We start from the raw sequence: 18,559 nt of genomic DNA, 5'->3' as shown, positions 1-18,559 counted from the left end.
TACGTTATGTACAATGTTGTTCATAGATGTCGTGTTAATTAAAATGGGTAAACTCCTGTATGAATAAAAAAATACAAAATAAAAATATGTATCTTTGTAGTTCAAAACAATCTTTTTATATTTTTTTTTAATTATTGTAGTGCATTTAATATAAGATAACCTTTAATAATTTAATATTTATAACCGTTTGAGATTTCAACTTTTTCACTTTATTTATATATGTATGTATATAATTCCCGCACATTAAACATTGATTTTAAAATTTGAGCAAATACCCATGTGTACCTACATATTTACATATGTATGTATTTTAAATTTTACTCCACACATGTGAAGATTTTTTTCATCGTGGTTATAATCTCTTACATAAAAAGAAGTTATTGTGCAAAAATAATATAATAGGGTTTTTATTTATTTTTCATACTTCTTTTTATTCGAAATATGTATGTACATAAATACATATGTATGTACATACGCATCACAGATCGGTATCAACTGTTCCGACATTTCACAGTAGGAAAAAAATTGCCTCTACATAAGCTTACATACGTATATTTTCGTGTTGAGTGTAAAAAACTGATATTTTGAGACTGTAATTGAATATCTTACATATGTAGTATCAAAATAAACACACCCGGAAAACAATATTTGTACACCGAAAGCGTATGATTTTCACATACGCAAGTAATCTTTTATTGTTTATGTCATTCCGTAAGAGAAAACATTGCCGCAAAGCTGGCGTAATTTATCATTCGTATCGCAAAGTAATTTCATGAGCTTCGCTATTATACATTGTTTGTTTCCGTTCGTAATACAGTTTTCCCTTGATTTATGTACTGCGAATTTTTCTTTCGCATTTTGAAATTATTTTAATACCCTGTGCAACATCGCGGCAATATCGAGGGCTTGTCTCCGAGTTCTCGGTTGGGTTTATATCAAATGGTAAGTTTGTCCGTTCGTAAATCGAACGCTAATTCCGCACTTGCGGTCAGGCACTAATAAATAAGCTCCTCTCGGGGCAACTTTCATAGTTAAGGGCGCAATCAAGACTAGCACAAGAAACTGCCGTTAAACGTAGAGACTCCTACGGCGTAGACCTTGATTGCTTTCTAGCAGCATCTCTTGATTAACTTGTCTAAGACGCAATTAAAACCTTCGCAGGCTTAGGTTCAAATACTGCACCCGATCTGCATCTTCGCTTCATCTACTCCCCTATATTGCTTTCAAACCCAAAGACACACCCCAATATATGATAATTCACGGAACATTGAGTACACATTGAAATAATATACACACAAAAACAGTATACAAACAAAACGTATTTACTTTTTCGTTCTGTGGTTTTTTGTGGCTTTTTTGTGTATCTTTTGGTAGCTCGTTAACTGGAGTGGTGGCCAAACGGGCACTTGAATAATTGCAGTCGACCGCATCATTTCTTTCTATTATATTCCAATGTACAGTCCAATACAGTTTCGTGTAACAGATGCATTCGTTAATATTTTTTCTGTGTGTGGCATTTGTTTTGTGTTTTCAGAATGACTCGTTTAACAATTGAGCTGAAAGTTCTGTCGTGTGTATTGATAAAATTTTTGGTTGTTTTGTTTTTTTTTTTATTTGCCTCGTTTAGGTTTTAATTGTACGCGTATTCGGCGTGTCGAATAATGAAAAACGCATCGTGGAAAATGTTCGATTTAATTGGTCGAAGGTTTTCCGTCTAGATTGATTGCGTTTCATTAATAAGATTTGTTTGCGAGCTGAAACTGAAGGGGATACGAGTTGGTCAATCAATGATGTCTGCTCTCGGAAGAAAAATCGTTTTGGAAAAGTAAACCTATCTACATACATTTGAGTAGGATCAGGATGCGAGGGATTCCAAATGATGAACGCGGATTAGACCAAACAGCGTTTATTATACGAACATGTTTTAAGTCAGACCTGCCGAAGGGGAAGTGCCTCATGCAAAGTGCTAGTACACAAACACTCCACCCATACACACTAGGCACGTTCGCTAACTGTTCGCTCTACATACATTAACATATGTATGTACATATATACGAGTAAACGATATAATAACGCAATTTGTATTTACATTCTTGAAAAACATTTTAAAACCATATTTGAAATTCATAACAGAAACAACCCATTACCAATATTACAACTTTTTGTACATGCTTGTTTTAACCATCGTTTATTTAACTAGATCAATTGAAAATATGGCTGGTTAATTCGTTGTAAATTATCCAAAAATATAAATAGCAGCTAGTTATATTGTTGAATTCCTATTTATATTTTCCCATGATGCCATTACGGGTTGCCCCTTAGCGACATAGTATTAAACTTGCATGTATGTACATAAATTTGAAATCATATTCAAATAAGGAGTAGGATTGTTTAGCTTATTTCATGAAATCAGATAAATTGGCAAAACTTTGATAGGAAACGATCGACTTGGAGTCACAAATATCCAAGTCTAACCAGCAGCACTGCAGAAATACTATTCTTCTTCAATCGATATCAACCCAGCGCTTGAACCCGGGAACCTCTCGGTGATTAGCATTAACGCATCTGCCGAGCTATACTATTATTATATTACCTTAGCTACTAATTTGTGAAAACAATTGCGGTGGTCCAATTTCAATGCCGAATTTAAAAGTGTGCATTCTTTGACCTAGAATAAACATGTATTTCGATTACTTTAATTATTATACATTATTTGATTATTTTTGTTATCGATTATTAATCGGTACAAATCAGTTTAAATTTTTTGATAATATTTTAATTGTAATAATTAATTATTCTATTATACATATATGTATATTTAATCAGAATGATTGGAAATATTTCGCGATTTATTATATGTACATTGTTTTTGACACTTCACATTGATTCATTTTGACACTTGTACATTGACTTTGAAGTCGGGAAATGATATTTTATTAAATTACGTATTTGTATAAAAATGAATTTAAAAAGGATTTCGTGCAAAGCCTATACATATTATGCCTTATAAAATAACATTAACGTGCCCTGTTGTTCCCCACGTCTTTTCAGACGTTGGAATAAATATGTAGTGAGTTGGGAAAAAATTGCTGAAAGTTTTAACGAGCAACCCGAAAATCTTTCATCGCGCATTCTCCGACAACGCTTTTCGTTATACAACACTATTGAAAAAGTTTTATTTTCAAATGAAAACTTTTATCTCGAGCGAATGCGAGAAACTAACCCTGACGGAATTAATATCGTCGTCTGCAAACTAGGAACAATATTTTTGTTTTCGACAAACGGTTGAGATGTTCGTCTCGAGAGCCCCACGAGAGTTTCAACCCCCGTCGATTCACTTGTTTGTTATCGAAGAAAACTATCATATCTGCAAACATACATATTCAGATGCCAGGCTATGTGCAAACACACACGAACATACATACATACATATGTAGGTTTATGCGCGATTCAATTCGTACGCGCGACTCTTTCAATTATTTAACGGGCAAGTTAAACAGCGCTACATAATTGACTATTATAAAGTCAATGAATAAATTAGCGGAATATTCCGGCAGGACCGTTTGAATTCCCCAACTTAATTCAAGTCAAATATTTGCCGTTGAACTTGGAACAGCGTAAACAGTGAGAACCACCGAACAGCCGCCGGCGAGAACAACAATGTGTCTCGACATGGCGCAGAGCAAAAACTTTATCACATCAATGTCAATATGTGAGGGTTTGTTAATAACAATATATGTATTCAACGGGCAAAAGAAATAATAATAATTGTATATGTTTCGATTCCATTCTATTAAAATTCCCACAGTGCAATTCCAAGTTTAATTATCTGGGGAATATGGATTTGACGTGATGTTTCAGACATTGTTTACCGATTCCGCTCAACTTGCGAGCCAAGTTATATTGAACTTGGTCGTTTACTTGGCGACTTCTTAAATGTCAATCATTCTAGGAACTATTCAATTTCACTTCACGTAGTTTTGATCAGTCAGGAGCTGAACTTGATAACATTGTAAACATACATATATGTATGTATGTATATATGCATATGGTCATTCATGTCGGTCGGAATGATTAGAATAACCAGATACGATACGCTGAGGATTAGAATCAATACCCTATATATCCTATTATTCATGAGTTGCACATACATATGTATCTATGCATTTCAATGTGAGTAAATTCTAACTAATTAGGATCGTGTTTATAATTTCGCATTAGTTCTGTAATTTTTTCTATTTTTATTTTTATAATAATTATTTTAATCAATTGAGACCTCTCGATTTTGCGCCTCTAATTTTTCCGAGAAATACTTGCTTTTTAGAGAGTGAGTAGTGTATTTATATTATCATCATATACAGCCATTCACCATCCATTGCTGGATGAAAGCCTCTCCAACACGCTTCCACTCGTCTCTGTTTTGCGCAACTCTCATCCGTCTCATCCCACACATTTTCCTAATTTCGTCTACCCATCTTTCCTGCGGTCTTCTTATATATAATAATCAACAAATTCGAGTTTATAGAAACTCGAATTTGTGAAAAACAGGATAGGTTTCTAATTTGGTGGAACCGTTATAACCAGACTTTTGCATAAACAGGCGTTGGCTTGGTGCTCGTTAAATAACAATAGACCTCTTCATCACCATTACAAATCAAGAGAGCAAATAAACATGGTTGACAATAGTAATTGACAATAGTAATCGCCCTTTAGTTATAACAATGAAATCAGATAAATCGGCAAACTCGTATAGGAAACGATCATATATCGAAGGTTTGTCCAGTATTACCTGGTCATGGAATGAACCCATGACCCCTCAGTTGAAAGCATTACACGCTTGCCACTGAGCTATATTGCTGATTGTTACATATGTACTTATGTATGTATGTATGTATATAGGAAATAAGGAGTATGTCGTATTAAATGTGAGGAATTGGTAGCTCGTAGTCCTTGTTATATGCAACTGTTTCCAAGTTGCTTTTTAGCCATGTGTAACTTTAATGAAGATTAGACTTATGTCTCGTATCTCTCCTTTTTGCTACTACTATTATTGCAGAATTTTCATGTGACTGTTTATTTGTTTCAGCTGGACGTGAAATCGACGGTGACTCTCGAGGCTACAGAAGTGCCGAAGAGCAAGCCAGAGAATTGACGAGAGCGATCCGAAGGGAAGTGAATAAGCTGAGCGACAAATGGAACGCGCTTATCGATCGCAGCGATCTTTGGAAGAAGAAGCTCGACAACAGCCTGGAGGTGAGTGTTCCTTTGGAGACGTTTCATAACATTGAAGATTGGTACCCGTGTATCTGAAGCCACTGTAGCGTGAGCACAGTCAACATCCGCTTCCGTCGTGTTCCGTTTCCGCTCGGATGAGCTTTCACAATTATGTACAATATAATAATAAAACTATCTCCGAGATAAGTCTTCCATTAGAGGTATTTGCGATTTTGTCAGTATTGCATTACATACATATACTGTAATATCATCGGATTAGGTGTATTTATTATCTCTAGATCGTGCATATTCAAATTTACCCCACCTCTTCCTTGCCGATTTTGGTTTTAATGTGTCAATTATATTTTTATGTCTGGAGGGGGGGGGGGAGTTTCCGACTTTTCATCGAGCGCCACTTCCCATATATTATATTATTTATTCTCCGGCTCTTCTCTTCGTTAACGACCCAGACTTTATGCTTCCATAACTCAAAGTTATCCTTCTTCGGTCGGGCTTGTGTATGTATGTGTACTTTTATATTTTTCTAGTTAAATATAATATAAACGTTTTCGCAACTTTTATTATTCGTTCAACGCGTTACGCCATTACTTCAGGGGCTGGCCTTATATTAAAAATTTCCTTTTTTTTTCGACGAAGAACTTTCTTCATATAATACTAATTTTCGTATATAGAAAATTTACATTTTTCGGTTGTTTCTATAATATAATATATTGTATTTTATGATACCAATACACATACATAAACACATGTAAACATTTTGATCTGCAATTGAGGGATTTTGAACATCGTTCACATATGTTTGTTTGTTGTAGAGGTACACTTATGTGAAATCGAATCTATTTCTTTCGATATGCGATACAAATCCACTCTTTTTATTATGTTTATGCCTTGTTTCAATCGAATGTTCAAATAGAAATCTTTCGTTTTTTTTTCGCCTCCTACCCTGCGTATAAACACTGTAGGGTTCTCACGTTGTAAGTGTATTTCGAGCAAATATAACTTGAATTTTATTTGCGCACTTTTCCCCTTTTTCTATTTTACGCGCTCTTGTTTTCCATCCGGCCACTTCTTTCCTATTTACAAAACACATTCATATTTTATCACACTCGTTCGATTTATTTATTTGTCTGCAATTGACGTATTGCAAATATGAACTGTATATATTTTATTTATACATACATACGTCTGTGCTATCTTGATTTAATTTAGAACTGTCGTTGCATTCACATCAAATGCAGATACATACATATATAGATAATACAGTTATCCGATTGACGATAAATTTCACGTCTACGTCCCATTCAGAGGTTCTTCATCAGTGGTCCATAGAATACTTAAAGGTCCTTGGAATATTTAAGCCGTATTTTCACTTTGATTCTTAAATAATTTGCGGCAAATTATAAAAGAATGAAAATACCTTATATTAGCACCATCTAAAATCGTTCAATAGTGTGTTAACTGGAAGTTTTTATCCTTTATTATACATATATAGTACTTACTTATTCCGTTCAGAGTTTTTAAGTTTCGTAATAAATTACTCGGAATGGTTAACATTCTCCATAAGCTATCGTCCCCTAGATTGTATTATATTATATTTATGTAGGTGTATATACAAAGTTCCGTACTTTAATACAGTATTATATACGTAAAGTGTCGCCGTACAGATTTTCGGGTAATGAACGACTTTGGGGTCAGTAATTTTTTGCGCCATTTGGCTCCCTCGACCGTTTTGTCCGACATTTACCCCGTAGTATTTTATATATTGTAGACCGCTCGTAAAACTATTGCCGCGGAATATGACCGCTGGAAAATGCTTTTTATCTTAATGAAATCTCACGTTTACGGCCAGCAGCTTCTCTATTAGGGTGGCGTCGATCTTGATTGAAGGATTTTTCCGACGCGGCGGTGGCGGGAAAATTTAGATGCCTACGTTGCGTGAAATACAACCCCTTTCACGGGATTATTCCTCACATTTTGTTATGTAGGTTTACGTTTTTCTGTATATATCTGGAATATAATAAAATAGTCGTTCTGTATATGTACGTGAGTATTTTTCGGAATGAAGTGTTTTTCCTTCGTTGGGATGTTCTCTTCAAGTGTTTCAACGGCCTGTTACGCTGTCAATACTCTTCAGGCCGGCAAATAATTAGTTTTCGACGCTATCTTCGCTGGATTAATTAATATAGCCAATGAGAAGAGATATCTTCTTTTCCGTTATCCAAGTTCAAGTTTTTTTTTCTTTATATTGATCTATAATTTGAAATTCAGACGACTTGCAAATGTTTCGCTCTTTTTTTTGTACATTTCAACTTTTGTTATAGGTTGCCATGACAGGTTACCCCATAGCGATACCTATGGCCAAACTTGTTCGTAAATATTAAACGCATACTACAATGTATGTACATTGGTTTATTGAACAATCAACAAATTCGGATTTACAAGAAATGGAAATGGGATGATTACCGATTTTATTGGATCTGTCACAACAATTAAGTTAGATAAAATAGTAAACTATTACATACGACGGTCAATATGAATTTAGTAACCATCCAGAACTTGCCAGAAGAGTATTTTAATAAAATAAAATACTCGATTTGAACCCTCGACCACTCTATTGGTAAACAATGACTTAACCAGTGAGCTACGCTGTGACTATTTTTTTATATAATACACGTATACAATATCAGATAAATTATTGTAACGTAGAGATTAGATGATTTGTTGACCACTGGTTTACTTACCCCGATGACTTGATCTCGTGTTCGCGAGAAACGAGTCGTATCTCTTTGTGTGAAGTGTATCCAATGGGTATAAACATTCGGAGCTGGCAGGCCGACGGATCAAGAACAACAAACTACCTCTACTGCTAGTGCTTCGTCTTTCACTCCGATCTCAGAAGCCCCTCTACACTTTATATATATATATATATATATATATATATATATATATATATATATATATATATATATATATATATATATATATATATATATATATATATATATATATATATATATATATGTATATATATATATATATATATATATATATATATATATATATATATATATATATGTATTTTTTGTATACTATACATTATTTATTACTATTATTAATTATGAAAAAAAAATTTCATTCGAACTTTTTATTCGAATCGGACGCTTCATTAGAAATATTTTAGTTTCAACATACTTGTATTATATGAATTTCGCTAGTCGTTATATATGTACAGTACTATGTACATACTTGATTTTATAAAAATAAATTTACTGAAGCTTTAAATCAAAAAATGGTTTTTCTATATTTTTTTATAAATATCAAATTCGATGTATGTAGTTTTAATACATATGTATGTTAAACTGTTTTTCATAAATTAAGTAATTAAAGTAGCATTATGCTCTGATTTTAATCATTTTGAAACAAGCCGTTGACCCATTTTAATTTAACCGTATGTGTGTTTATTATTTATACTGTATCGTATTTGGAATAATTCGAACGTGTTAAATTCGTGCATAATTGACGGCTTGCAATCTCGAAGGGTAATTTACATAATAGCCTTTTTACCGAAAATCAATTTGAACGTTCGTTAATTTTAAGTTAAAAAATATTCTCAAATTGCACATCCTCGACGCCTTTCAAAATGCACTCTGCTTATAAATTCAGTTGTGTTTTCGAAGGAATTCCGAACCAAGTCCCAACAAAGTAAACAAAGCTTTAATTCTGCATGTATGTTTGCACTGTTACTGTATTCATTATTATGTACGGGTACTGTTCACGAACATCTAAGTGCATTCACGGTGTTCACAATGTAGCGTGCATCCGCAAAGTGCAACTGTGTACTAGGTGTCGTATTGCAAATTCCACACGGGTGATCACCTTGGTCGTCCGATGCTCCTCGTATTTGTTTTATCGTATGCAAATGCACCAGACGACCGGATGGATACTCCCCAGCATCCACCAGATATGTCATCCGACCGATTCTCCGTGTCATCCGCCGTCGCAACATCCCAGTCTGCCAACTCCGTGTTATGCTAATTCAAAAGCAAACTCGAAAGTATGACAGCTTGCTATCTCGATGCACACTTTTAAGTGTATTTGCTACGTGCATATGTATGTTCGTTTGGATTGAATTTTAATTCGCGTTTACCGCCACATAGGTGCTGTCATAGGGTGAGATTTAATTTCGAAAACGTGTCTGAGTTATTCTCAAAGTGCGGTAACAACGTTGTGCCACCCGTATATAAAAATTCTTCTCGTATTTTTCCGTGGAAAAAATGTTTTCAGAAGGCAAGCAGCATTACGCGATTATACGCCGTGACATTTTGAGTGCGAAAATATGTAGTGGTTGTTACTAATGTTGGCACGCTCAAACCCCATATCCATTATATGCACTCTCATTTTATTTTATATGTATGTACGTACATACATACATACATACATATGTACATACTACATTTGTGTCTATAAACGATTTTATTTCAATTTTTGACCCTTTTAAAATATCATCTATACGCTTACTAGTGATTTGCATTCGTAATTTAATTTTCATATTATGATTTCTATGATGGTTACGTGGTTTAATATTTAAATATATATAATTTTTTTTGTAATCATAATTATGATACATGAATTCACCATTGATTTTCCTTTTAATTCCTAGTTATTTTTAAACGTATAAGTGGTGCAATAATCCAAATAAAGGATACGGAAAATGTTTCTAGTCAAATCAGAAATAATTTTGAGAGGTATTCGTTTTTCATTTTTTTCTTTTTACATTCTAGTCCTAGTCAGCTAGCATCCACCTATGTATATGTACATGCAAATATGGAACTATTTTCATACCAGAATCATCTTCATATCAACACGGACATAAAATATCACGTGCTATTTTTGTATTTGTTTCATATTTTTTGGTTTCTTTTCGTTCTAACTATTGTGACGATTTTTCGTTTATCCATAGTTACGACTTGGAACTGTCCTGTAATGTCACTATGACAAAATTGTAAAATAAATAAATAAGTAAATGTAGCAAAAATGGAGAAAGGCAGCGGAAAGTCATCGATATTCTTCGACGTCTAAATCATGTCAAAGATTTTTATACATTGGCTAATCTATTTACATATCTAAAAAAAAGCTATGCATAACGTTGACTGCTACTTGTTATTACTTTTTGTAATTTTTCCGGCTATGTAATGAAAACGAAATATTGAAGATCTTATGAATTGATATTTTATATTGATTTGATTTTATAATTGTTTGTGATTTTATTGTTTTTGATTTTATAATTGTTTTATGATTGGAATATTAATCTTCTCTCGAGATTCCATTTGGGCCCCGCAGGGATGTTTTGTATTTATGACTCGTTATAATATATGTAGGTATTGGTGCTGGCTGAAATGAAAGACATATTATGTATTCTGTTTATTTGATATTTTTATTTTAATGCTATTGTTTTTTAGGATTATTTACTAATGTATTTTTGTCCGTATATATTATTTTTCTCTTCTCTACTATATTTTCGACCATTGTGGCGCACTAGGTATTCCTGTAATGCAACAAAATTAGCAATTTAGAAAATAGGTTTGAATTAGATTTATGGAGACGAGGTGTTTTTTATGCAATCCAATATATAATTTGATAATAAATGAATCTATCCGTTTAACTTATCCTTAGTGTACTAACAAACATAAGTATTTTCCATTTATTTCGCTCAAAAACATCGCCTTAAATATTATAGCAATCAATTCTGCCTTCGCTCGCATTGTGTCCGCCAATTAATAAAGATGGCGTCTTGTATGGCGTCCGTTGTTTTGCAGCGTCCGTAGCGCCCCGCCTCGGCCGAAGATGCGATTTATTACACTCACTTCGCAATAAGCGCATAATTCAGCGTTTTCAACGGGCTAACCGCATAAATCACTTTCGTTTAATAATAATAACACCTTTTGCGCTTTTTTGTTCTGGAAAATTCGCATCTACCTACCCGACGATGCGTATAATTTAATAAGCGGCGACATTTAGTAGCAAAACGAGAGCTTCGAGCGCCGCCATGTTGATGATGACGGCCATTAATTACATGGCGCCTCGTGCTTGTCTTTATTGTGCGAATTAGCTGATTTTAAAACGCCGTGCCCTTAATTAGCGCCGGCACGGTGCGACCGCTCGCTCGCCTATTAATTAATTATTTAATTAATTTGGATGGTATAAGAGAGAGAGGGCGACCCGTTTCTGTGTTATGTTTCATGTACATATGTGTGTGCAATTATTTATTGTTTTACTTTGTGCGAACGACGATTGCATCTGTGCATTGGGATGCCCAGTGTGAATGCATAATCTTCACCTTGTGCGGTTAGCGAGTCCCACGAGCAAATAGCGCAGTACAGGATAGAGACAAGGCTTGTTGCATAATTTGACCATAATATGTAGCATCTCTCTTACATTAGAAACACAATTATGTATGAACTTGGCCAACTGTGCTATTTTGGTCTGGAAAAGGGGTGTGTCGTATATTAAAGTGGTCTTTACTTTGATGACGATTTATTTTGTTAGTGTTGTTATTACTTATTATATATTAAATTTCCAATTTGTTTGAACCCAACTTATATTATTGATAATTCGATAGGAAGTTTATCTTTCGAATAATACTTTATCCAGCAGCATAGCTTGTTTGCGTTGATGCTAACCACCGCGAGGTCGCCGAGATTGAAAAGAATTTATTCCGAGTTTTATCTGTAGTGGTTTTGGTAATACTTGGATATGTGTGACTCCAAGTCGGTCGTTTTCTAGCAGAGTTTGCAAAATTATCTGATTTTATTGTTAAAATAGTCCTTCATCATATGTGCAAAAACACCTTAAAGACTATGTCACCACTATTTGAATATGATTTCAAAATTTATAATCAATTAATTTATATATGAATAAGGTTATTGTAGTAGATGTCGCTCAGGGGCAACCCGATAAAGGTACATATCTTGTGAAAATATTAAAAAAAACCTTTCCCAGGTAGATAATAGATAGATAGATTTCGGGAATAAATAAATATTGCTCCCTTCAACGATGAAATGTAAAAGTACTCTAATAATTTGAGTTATTAATACAGTTTTGTTTTTTTCATAAACTTTCAAAATAATCTCCAAATTTTTATGGCAATACAATTAAGTGGTGGGTTTTAACTTTAATTTCAAATCGCGTATAAACCCTTTTTAAAATCATGCGTTAGTAAAAGTAAAAGCTAACGTACATCTATATGTAAGTAAAATAAATATAAATCTCATTTTTATTTTCAGTCCGGATAGTTATTATCTTTTTGTATAGAATGTGTAATTAATTGAAAAAGTTCATATATTTATTCAATATTTTTCTCATTTGTACAAATATGAATGCCATTCGAGATGACTATAATTACAGTATGTAAGTATCGTATAATTTACACACATATATAGACGATTTCCGTGAGTAAATATGCATATACATATACTACAAGCTAATTACAGACTAATTTGACTCGCCTCTACGGGTGTCTCAATTATCTGTATATCTTGTTTTAAAACACCCATACTTATACATTTATTTTTTGAAATATGACTCTTCTCAAAATCTTACGATGCGGGTAGACAGACAGACGTGAACACAATTTTCATTAGTAGTTTCCCCTTATATATTTCTCGTGCTGACTCTACGCTAATCCATGAAGATTCTCATCATTTATCCTTTTGCATCTCAATAATTTACAACAAATCTTCACCCTTGAATTATAATTATAATAAAACTTTCCTCTTTAGAAAAGCTGACTATGCTACAATTATTCCAATTTTAAGCGATATCAATTGGAATTCACTTTTGTCCAATTTAAATATTGATTTAGCTTGTAAAAAATTTTACGATACCTTACAAAATATTATTGAATGCCACGTCCCTTTTACTCTTAAATCTAAGCGTACCAAATATCCCCCTTGGTTTACATCGTCTCTTATTAAAATAATAAAAGAAAAAAACAAATTCCATAAAAAATTTAAAATTTATTCAAATCCCTTAGATTATCAAAGTTTTTCACTATTAAGAGCTCGAATTAAAAAATATTCTTTAATCTGCTTTAGAAATTATATTTCTCTTATTCAAAATAATATTAAAACTAATCCCAAATCATTTTGGTCATATATAAATTCAAAAAAAAATACCTCCTCTTCATATCCTTCCGTAATGTATTATGGAAATAAGTCGGCTTCACATGGTTCTGAAATCTGTACCATTTTTGCTGACTATTTTGACTCCACTTTCAATAGTGATTCTACCATTAACCTTTCTATCTCTAATACAGATACTTCTTCTTGTAACTTATCTACTTTTCATTTTGACTTATCTACTGTACTCAGTCACATCAACTCTCTCAATGTTAATCTTGGTGCGGGTTGTGATGGTTTGCCTTCTTTTTTCCTTGTTAAATGTGCTGTCCCATTATCTCTTCCCATAACAATCCTTTTCAATCTTTCTATGTCGAACGGTAAATTTCCTGACTATTGGAAATTATCTTACATCACCCCTATTTTTAAAAAAGGTGATAAGAATCTTATTGAGAATTACCGTCCTATATCTAAACTATCTGTCATTAGTAAAATCTTTGAAAAAATTATCTATAATTTCCTTTTCTCCAATTTCAAAAACTACATTATACCTGAACAACATGGTTTTTTTAAGGGGAGATCGGTAGAGACTAACCTGCTTAATTTCACTAGTACTCTCACATCTTATATGGACAAACGAATCCAAATAGACGTCGTTTATACGGATTTCTCTAAAGCTTTTGATAAAATCAATCACAACCTTTTACTCAATAAACTTTGGTCCCTTGGAATCCGAGGAAATTTATTTCGTTGGATCTCTTCGTATATACTAAATCGTCACCAAATCATAATTCTCAATGGTTTTAGATCATCACTTAGACATATTCCTTCCGGTGTCCCACAAGGGTCGCATTTAGGTCCCTTATTCTTTTTACTCTATATTAATGATATCTCATACATCTTCAAACATTCCTTTATACTTCTTTACGCTGATGATTTAAAAATTTACAAACCTATATACACCATAGACGATTGTCATAAGATACAAGAAGATCTAGATAGATTCTCTATATATTGTTTAAATAATGATCTTTTTATTAATCTAGAAAAATGCTCTATTTTAAATTTCACTAGAAATAAGTCAATTATTACTAATCAATATCAATTAAATCATTCAATCCTTAACACGTCATCTTCTATTAAGGATCTTGGTGTAATACTCAATAATAAACTAGATTTCTCTGAACATATTTCTTTTATTACCAACAAAGCATTTAAATCTCTTGGATTCCTACTCCGCTCAACAAAACCCTTTAATGATCCTTATGTACTAAAATTACTTTATTTTTCCTTTGTAAGGTCTCACCTTGAATTTGCCTCAATTATCTGGTCACCTTTTTATTTATCCCATATTAATTGTATTGAGAAAGTTCAACTTAAATTTATTAAATCCTTACGCTACCTTTTTCCTACCTATACCCATTCTACTGTTTCCGACATTTTAAAAATCCTTTCTTTTAACAATCTTTCTGTCAGGCGACGACATTCTGATGCTATATTCTTCTTTAAGCTCATAAATGGTTTCCTTGATTGTTCTGATTTACTGAATAAGGTTAATTTCAGAATCCCAGTTCGATACCCTAGACGCGTTACACTCTTTTCACTTGATCCTTTCAATACTAATTCCCAAAAATATTTTTATCTGCAGCGCGTTTATCGTATGTTTAACGGAGAGCTGAATGAGGTTGATCTGTTTGGTATTTCCCTACATCAATTCAGGTCTAACATCAAGAGAATCTTGACCGATTGATTCATTTTTTCTTCTATTCTATTTTTCCAATATTTCCATTATTTTTATACTTTAGTTTAGTTATGTAATGTGCTATTTAATCATATTATAGCTTTCATTCCTTTCCATTTCATTTGTTTATTTTGTATTTACCTTTTTCATTTGTTTTTTATATTTGTAAATTTCAATTTCTTCTTATATTCTATCTTATAACCTTTTCCAAATATTTTAATACTATAGTTTAATTATGCAATGTACTACATATTTTGTCATGCCTTTATTCTTTACTTTTTAATTTGTTTTCCTTATATTTATCTTTTTCATTTTTGTAAAAATCTATTATTGGACTCGGGTGTTACATATATTATTTATTTACTTTTTGTGTTTTTTATACCTATCTCTGTACATCCTGTCTGTTGATTTTTCAATTAATAAAATAAAAAAAAAAATAAAATAAAATAAAAACCGTTGTAATATCGCTTTAATTTCCTTTTGCTTGTTAAACACGTACTTGGCATATAATCAGTATTTATCAAAGACCTGTATCCATAATTGAATTATTTCTTAATATTTTATATACTAATGATAGTAAGTAGAACATATGCACATATATCATTTTAAAGTCATAGTCAAAATGACACTCAAATAATAAATAAGGGTATATCAACCCTGGCACTCATATTTGCCCTTTATTTATCGTATATGTATGTATGTATGTTCGTCATACTTTTGTTTAACTTTTCGACGAAAAAAATCATAAATATTCATCATATCGATATCTCGCTCAATTCCGATCATACAAGGTAGACGCCAGGCGCGCCCAAGTCGCGGCCCGCAATTCCGCATAGTCGTCGCCTAATTGCTATCATTATCTATGTGGTGATATCGCACACGTCTTCGTCGCATCATTGTTCATTGTCTAGAGGTGCATTCGTGTCGCGATCGAATTACAATGGCGCCTCTGATTAGATGCACTCTCGCAACCGACGAACGACGTGTCTGTCGTACGCTATGTACCTACCTATGTACCTGTGTACCTACGGAGCTTTCAGAGCTTTCAAGTTTAAACTGACGCTAAGACATCATCCGCTTTGAGAGTCGTGGGCGTCACAAATGTGACAGCGGACGTTGTACGCAACGATGGATTCCTCGTGTCGAAAATTTCGGATTTCTGGAAAATTCTTCTTTGTGGCTGCGTTTTAACGATAGTTTATAGGGTAGTGACACTCCCTTAACCTATCTATCGAACGAGTTGTATGGGATCGGACTCTCGGTGATGTTTGTGGTGCGGGCTGGCGGCTGCTCGCTTGTGGAGTGTTTGTCGATCTGGAACACTAAGCAAAATTAGTGCAACATCTGTGGGATACTGTCGGGGTTAGTGTGTTAGTGGGTGGTTAACGGGTATGGACCGTTTGGAGGTGGTTGAGTCTGGTTAGTTAAATGGATGCTAATTTTAGCCTATACCCATCTTCAGAATGTCGATGGGCCTTTGGTTAATTATTATTTTAGTCTTGCTGAGGGAATTTATTAAGGGATTGTCTACCTTGCCGAGAGACTTGAAGTAGTTTACGGCAAGTTTGTGTACGTGTTTGTCAAGGTAGTCAATGTTTAGGTCATTGTGAATTATAGTGTTTCTTGTGTACCAGTCGTAGTTGCCCGCGGCACGCAAGAATTTGTTTTGTACTGTCTGCAGTCTGAGTATGGATCTGTTGGAGATGGTAGTGTGAGCCCACACGGGGCTCGCGTACGTGATTTGTGGGCGGATGATGGATTTATACAGCAAGCACTTGTTTTTAAGCGAGAGTTTGCTGTTTGGTTTGCATAGTGGGTAAAGCTTTGACGCAACTGCCCTAGCTCTACGCACCGCGTTAGTGATGTGGGGTTTCCAGGTTAATTTGCGGTCGATTATTACCCCCAGGTAGCGAGTAGACGTGGTCCAGTTGACTGGTTGGTCGTTTATAATTACTGGCTTGGCTGGTTTGCACCGTTTTTTACGTCTGGAGAAGAATATTGCCTGACTTTTGTCCGGGTTGATTTTCATCAGCCATTTATCGTACCACGCTACCAGTTGGTCCGAGTACTTCTGGAGGGCGAGCGAGACACCCTTGGGGCTGACGGAGCTCGCTAAGATGGCAGTGTCATCGGCATACTGTGCGATGTTTGTGTACCTATGTGTAGGAGTGGGTATGTCGTGTGTGTACAGGTTGAATAGCGTGGGGCCGAGGATGGAGCCTTGGGGTACCCCAGCGGAGATGCCTCGCTGGGTTGATATGTGGTCCTTGAGTTTGACCTGAAATTTCCTTTCCCTTAGGAAGGATGCGATAGATCGTATTGAGTGGGGAGTGATGTTGGCAGCAATCATTTTGTAAAGGAGGCCAGAGTGCCAAACTTTATCGAAGGCTTTGGAAATGTCTAGGAAGATTGCTCCAGTAGACATGTTGCGGTCGAAGCCGTCTATCACGGTTTCAACGACTCTGTGAATCTGGTGAACGGCAGAATGTTGGGGTCTAAAGCCAAATTGTGTTTTGGGAAGAAGGTCAATTTTTGTGATCTCGCTATTGAGATTTGAGATTAAGATCCGTTCCAGGATCTTACTCAGTGAGGATAGTAAGCTGATGGGTCGGTAGCTTGTTGCGAGGGAGGGGTTCGAGTAGGGTTTTCTGATGAGAATGACATTGGCGAGTTTCCATTGACTCGGAAAGTAGCAGATTCTGTTGGTGGCATTTAGTATAGCTGTGAGTGCAGCGATGGCTTTTTGAGGGAGTTCTTTTAGAGCTTTGTTGGAAATTCCGTCAGGGCCAGGGGCCTTTTTGGCAGCGATGGTTTTGATGATGTTTAGGACTTCAAGCGGCGAGGTGGCGACAATGGGTACTGGGGCTGGGTTTTCGAGGTAGCTATTGACGGAGCTTTCAACCATTTGGCAAAAGTCGCTTTGCAGGTTAGAGTTTGAGAGAGAAAATTGGTCCTGGAGACTGTCAGCTAGGGCTTCCGCTTTATCGGCGGTGGAGTAGACAAACTTGTCTCCAACTTTGATCCTGTCGATCCTATTGCCGTTGCTTCTGAAGATTTTTGACAGTTTCCAGAAACCGTTATGTCCGTCTTCTAGCGCTCTGAGTTTGGTATCCCAGTTGTCGTTTCGTAGTTGCCACAAGGCGTTTTTAACGTCTTGTTGAAGTCTGTTCATTCGCTGTTTGAGGATTGGGTCCTTGTTCCTTTGGAATGCCTTCCTAGCTCTATTCTTAAGGCGAATAAGATCGCGAATGTCGGGGGGTAAAGCTTGCGGGTGCAGGGGAGAGTGGGGTGTGCTGGTGGTGCTGGCTTCAAGGGCTGACTGTATTTCGTCAGTGAGTACGTTAATAGCAGAGTCTATATCTTGGGTGGTGTGAATCGAGTGGGGGTAAGTGACGGTGTGATGAAGGAGAGTTGAGAATTTCTCCCAAGATATGGTACTGCGGAGGATGGGGTTTATAGTTACGGG

At 34.8% G+C, this 18,559-nt stretch overlaps 1 protein-coding gene across 1 annotated transcript in view; it reads left to right on the top strand.

Annotated features, from left to right (window-relative positions):
* The window catches only part of Dys (Dystrophin), a 580,264-nt gene that overhangs the window by 492,671 nt on the left and 69,034 nt on the right, over positions 1–18,559 (top strand). Inside the window, exon 42 of the mRNA XM_077434849.1 lies at positions 5,087–5,253. Within this exon, the coding sequence (XP_077290975.1) occupies positions 5,087–5,253 (167 nt within the window). The remainder of the gene's footprint in view (positions 1–5,086; positions 5,254–18,559) is intronic.

Source organism: Arctopsyche grandis, chromosome 7 (genome assembly GCF_051622035.1).
Source record: "Arctopsyche grandis isolate Sample6627 chromosome 7, ASM5162203v2, whole genome shotgun sequence".
Taxonomy (NCBI): Eukaryota; Metazoa; Arthropoda; class Insecta; order Trichoptera; family Hydropsychidae; genus Arctopsyche; species Arctopsyche grandis.
The sequence above is the reverse complement of the archived record's forward strand: the minus strand, read 5'-3'. Positions and strand labels throughout refer to the sequence as shown.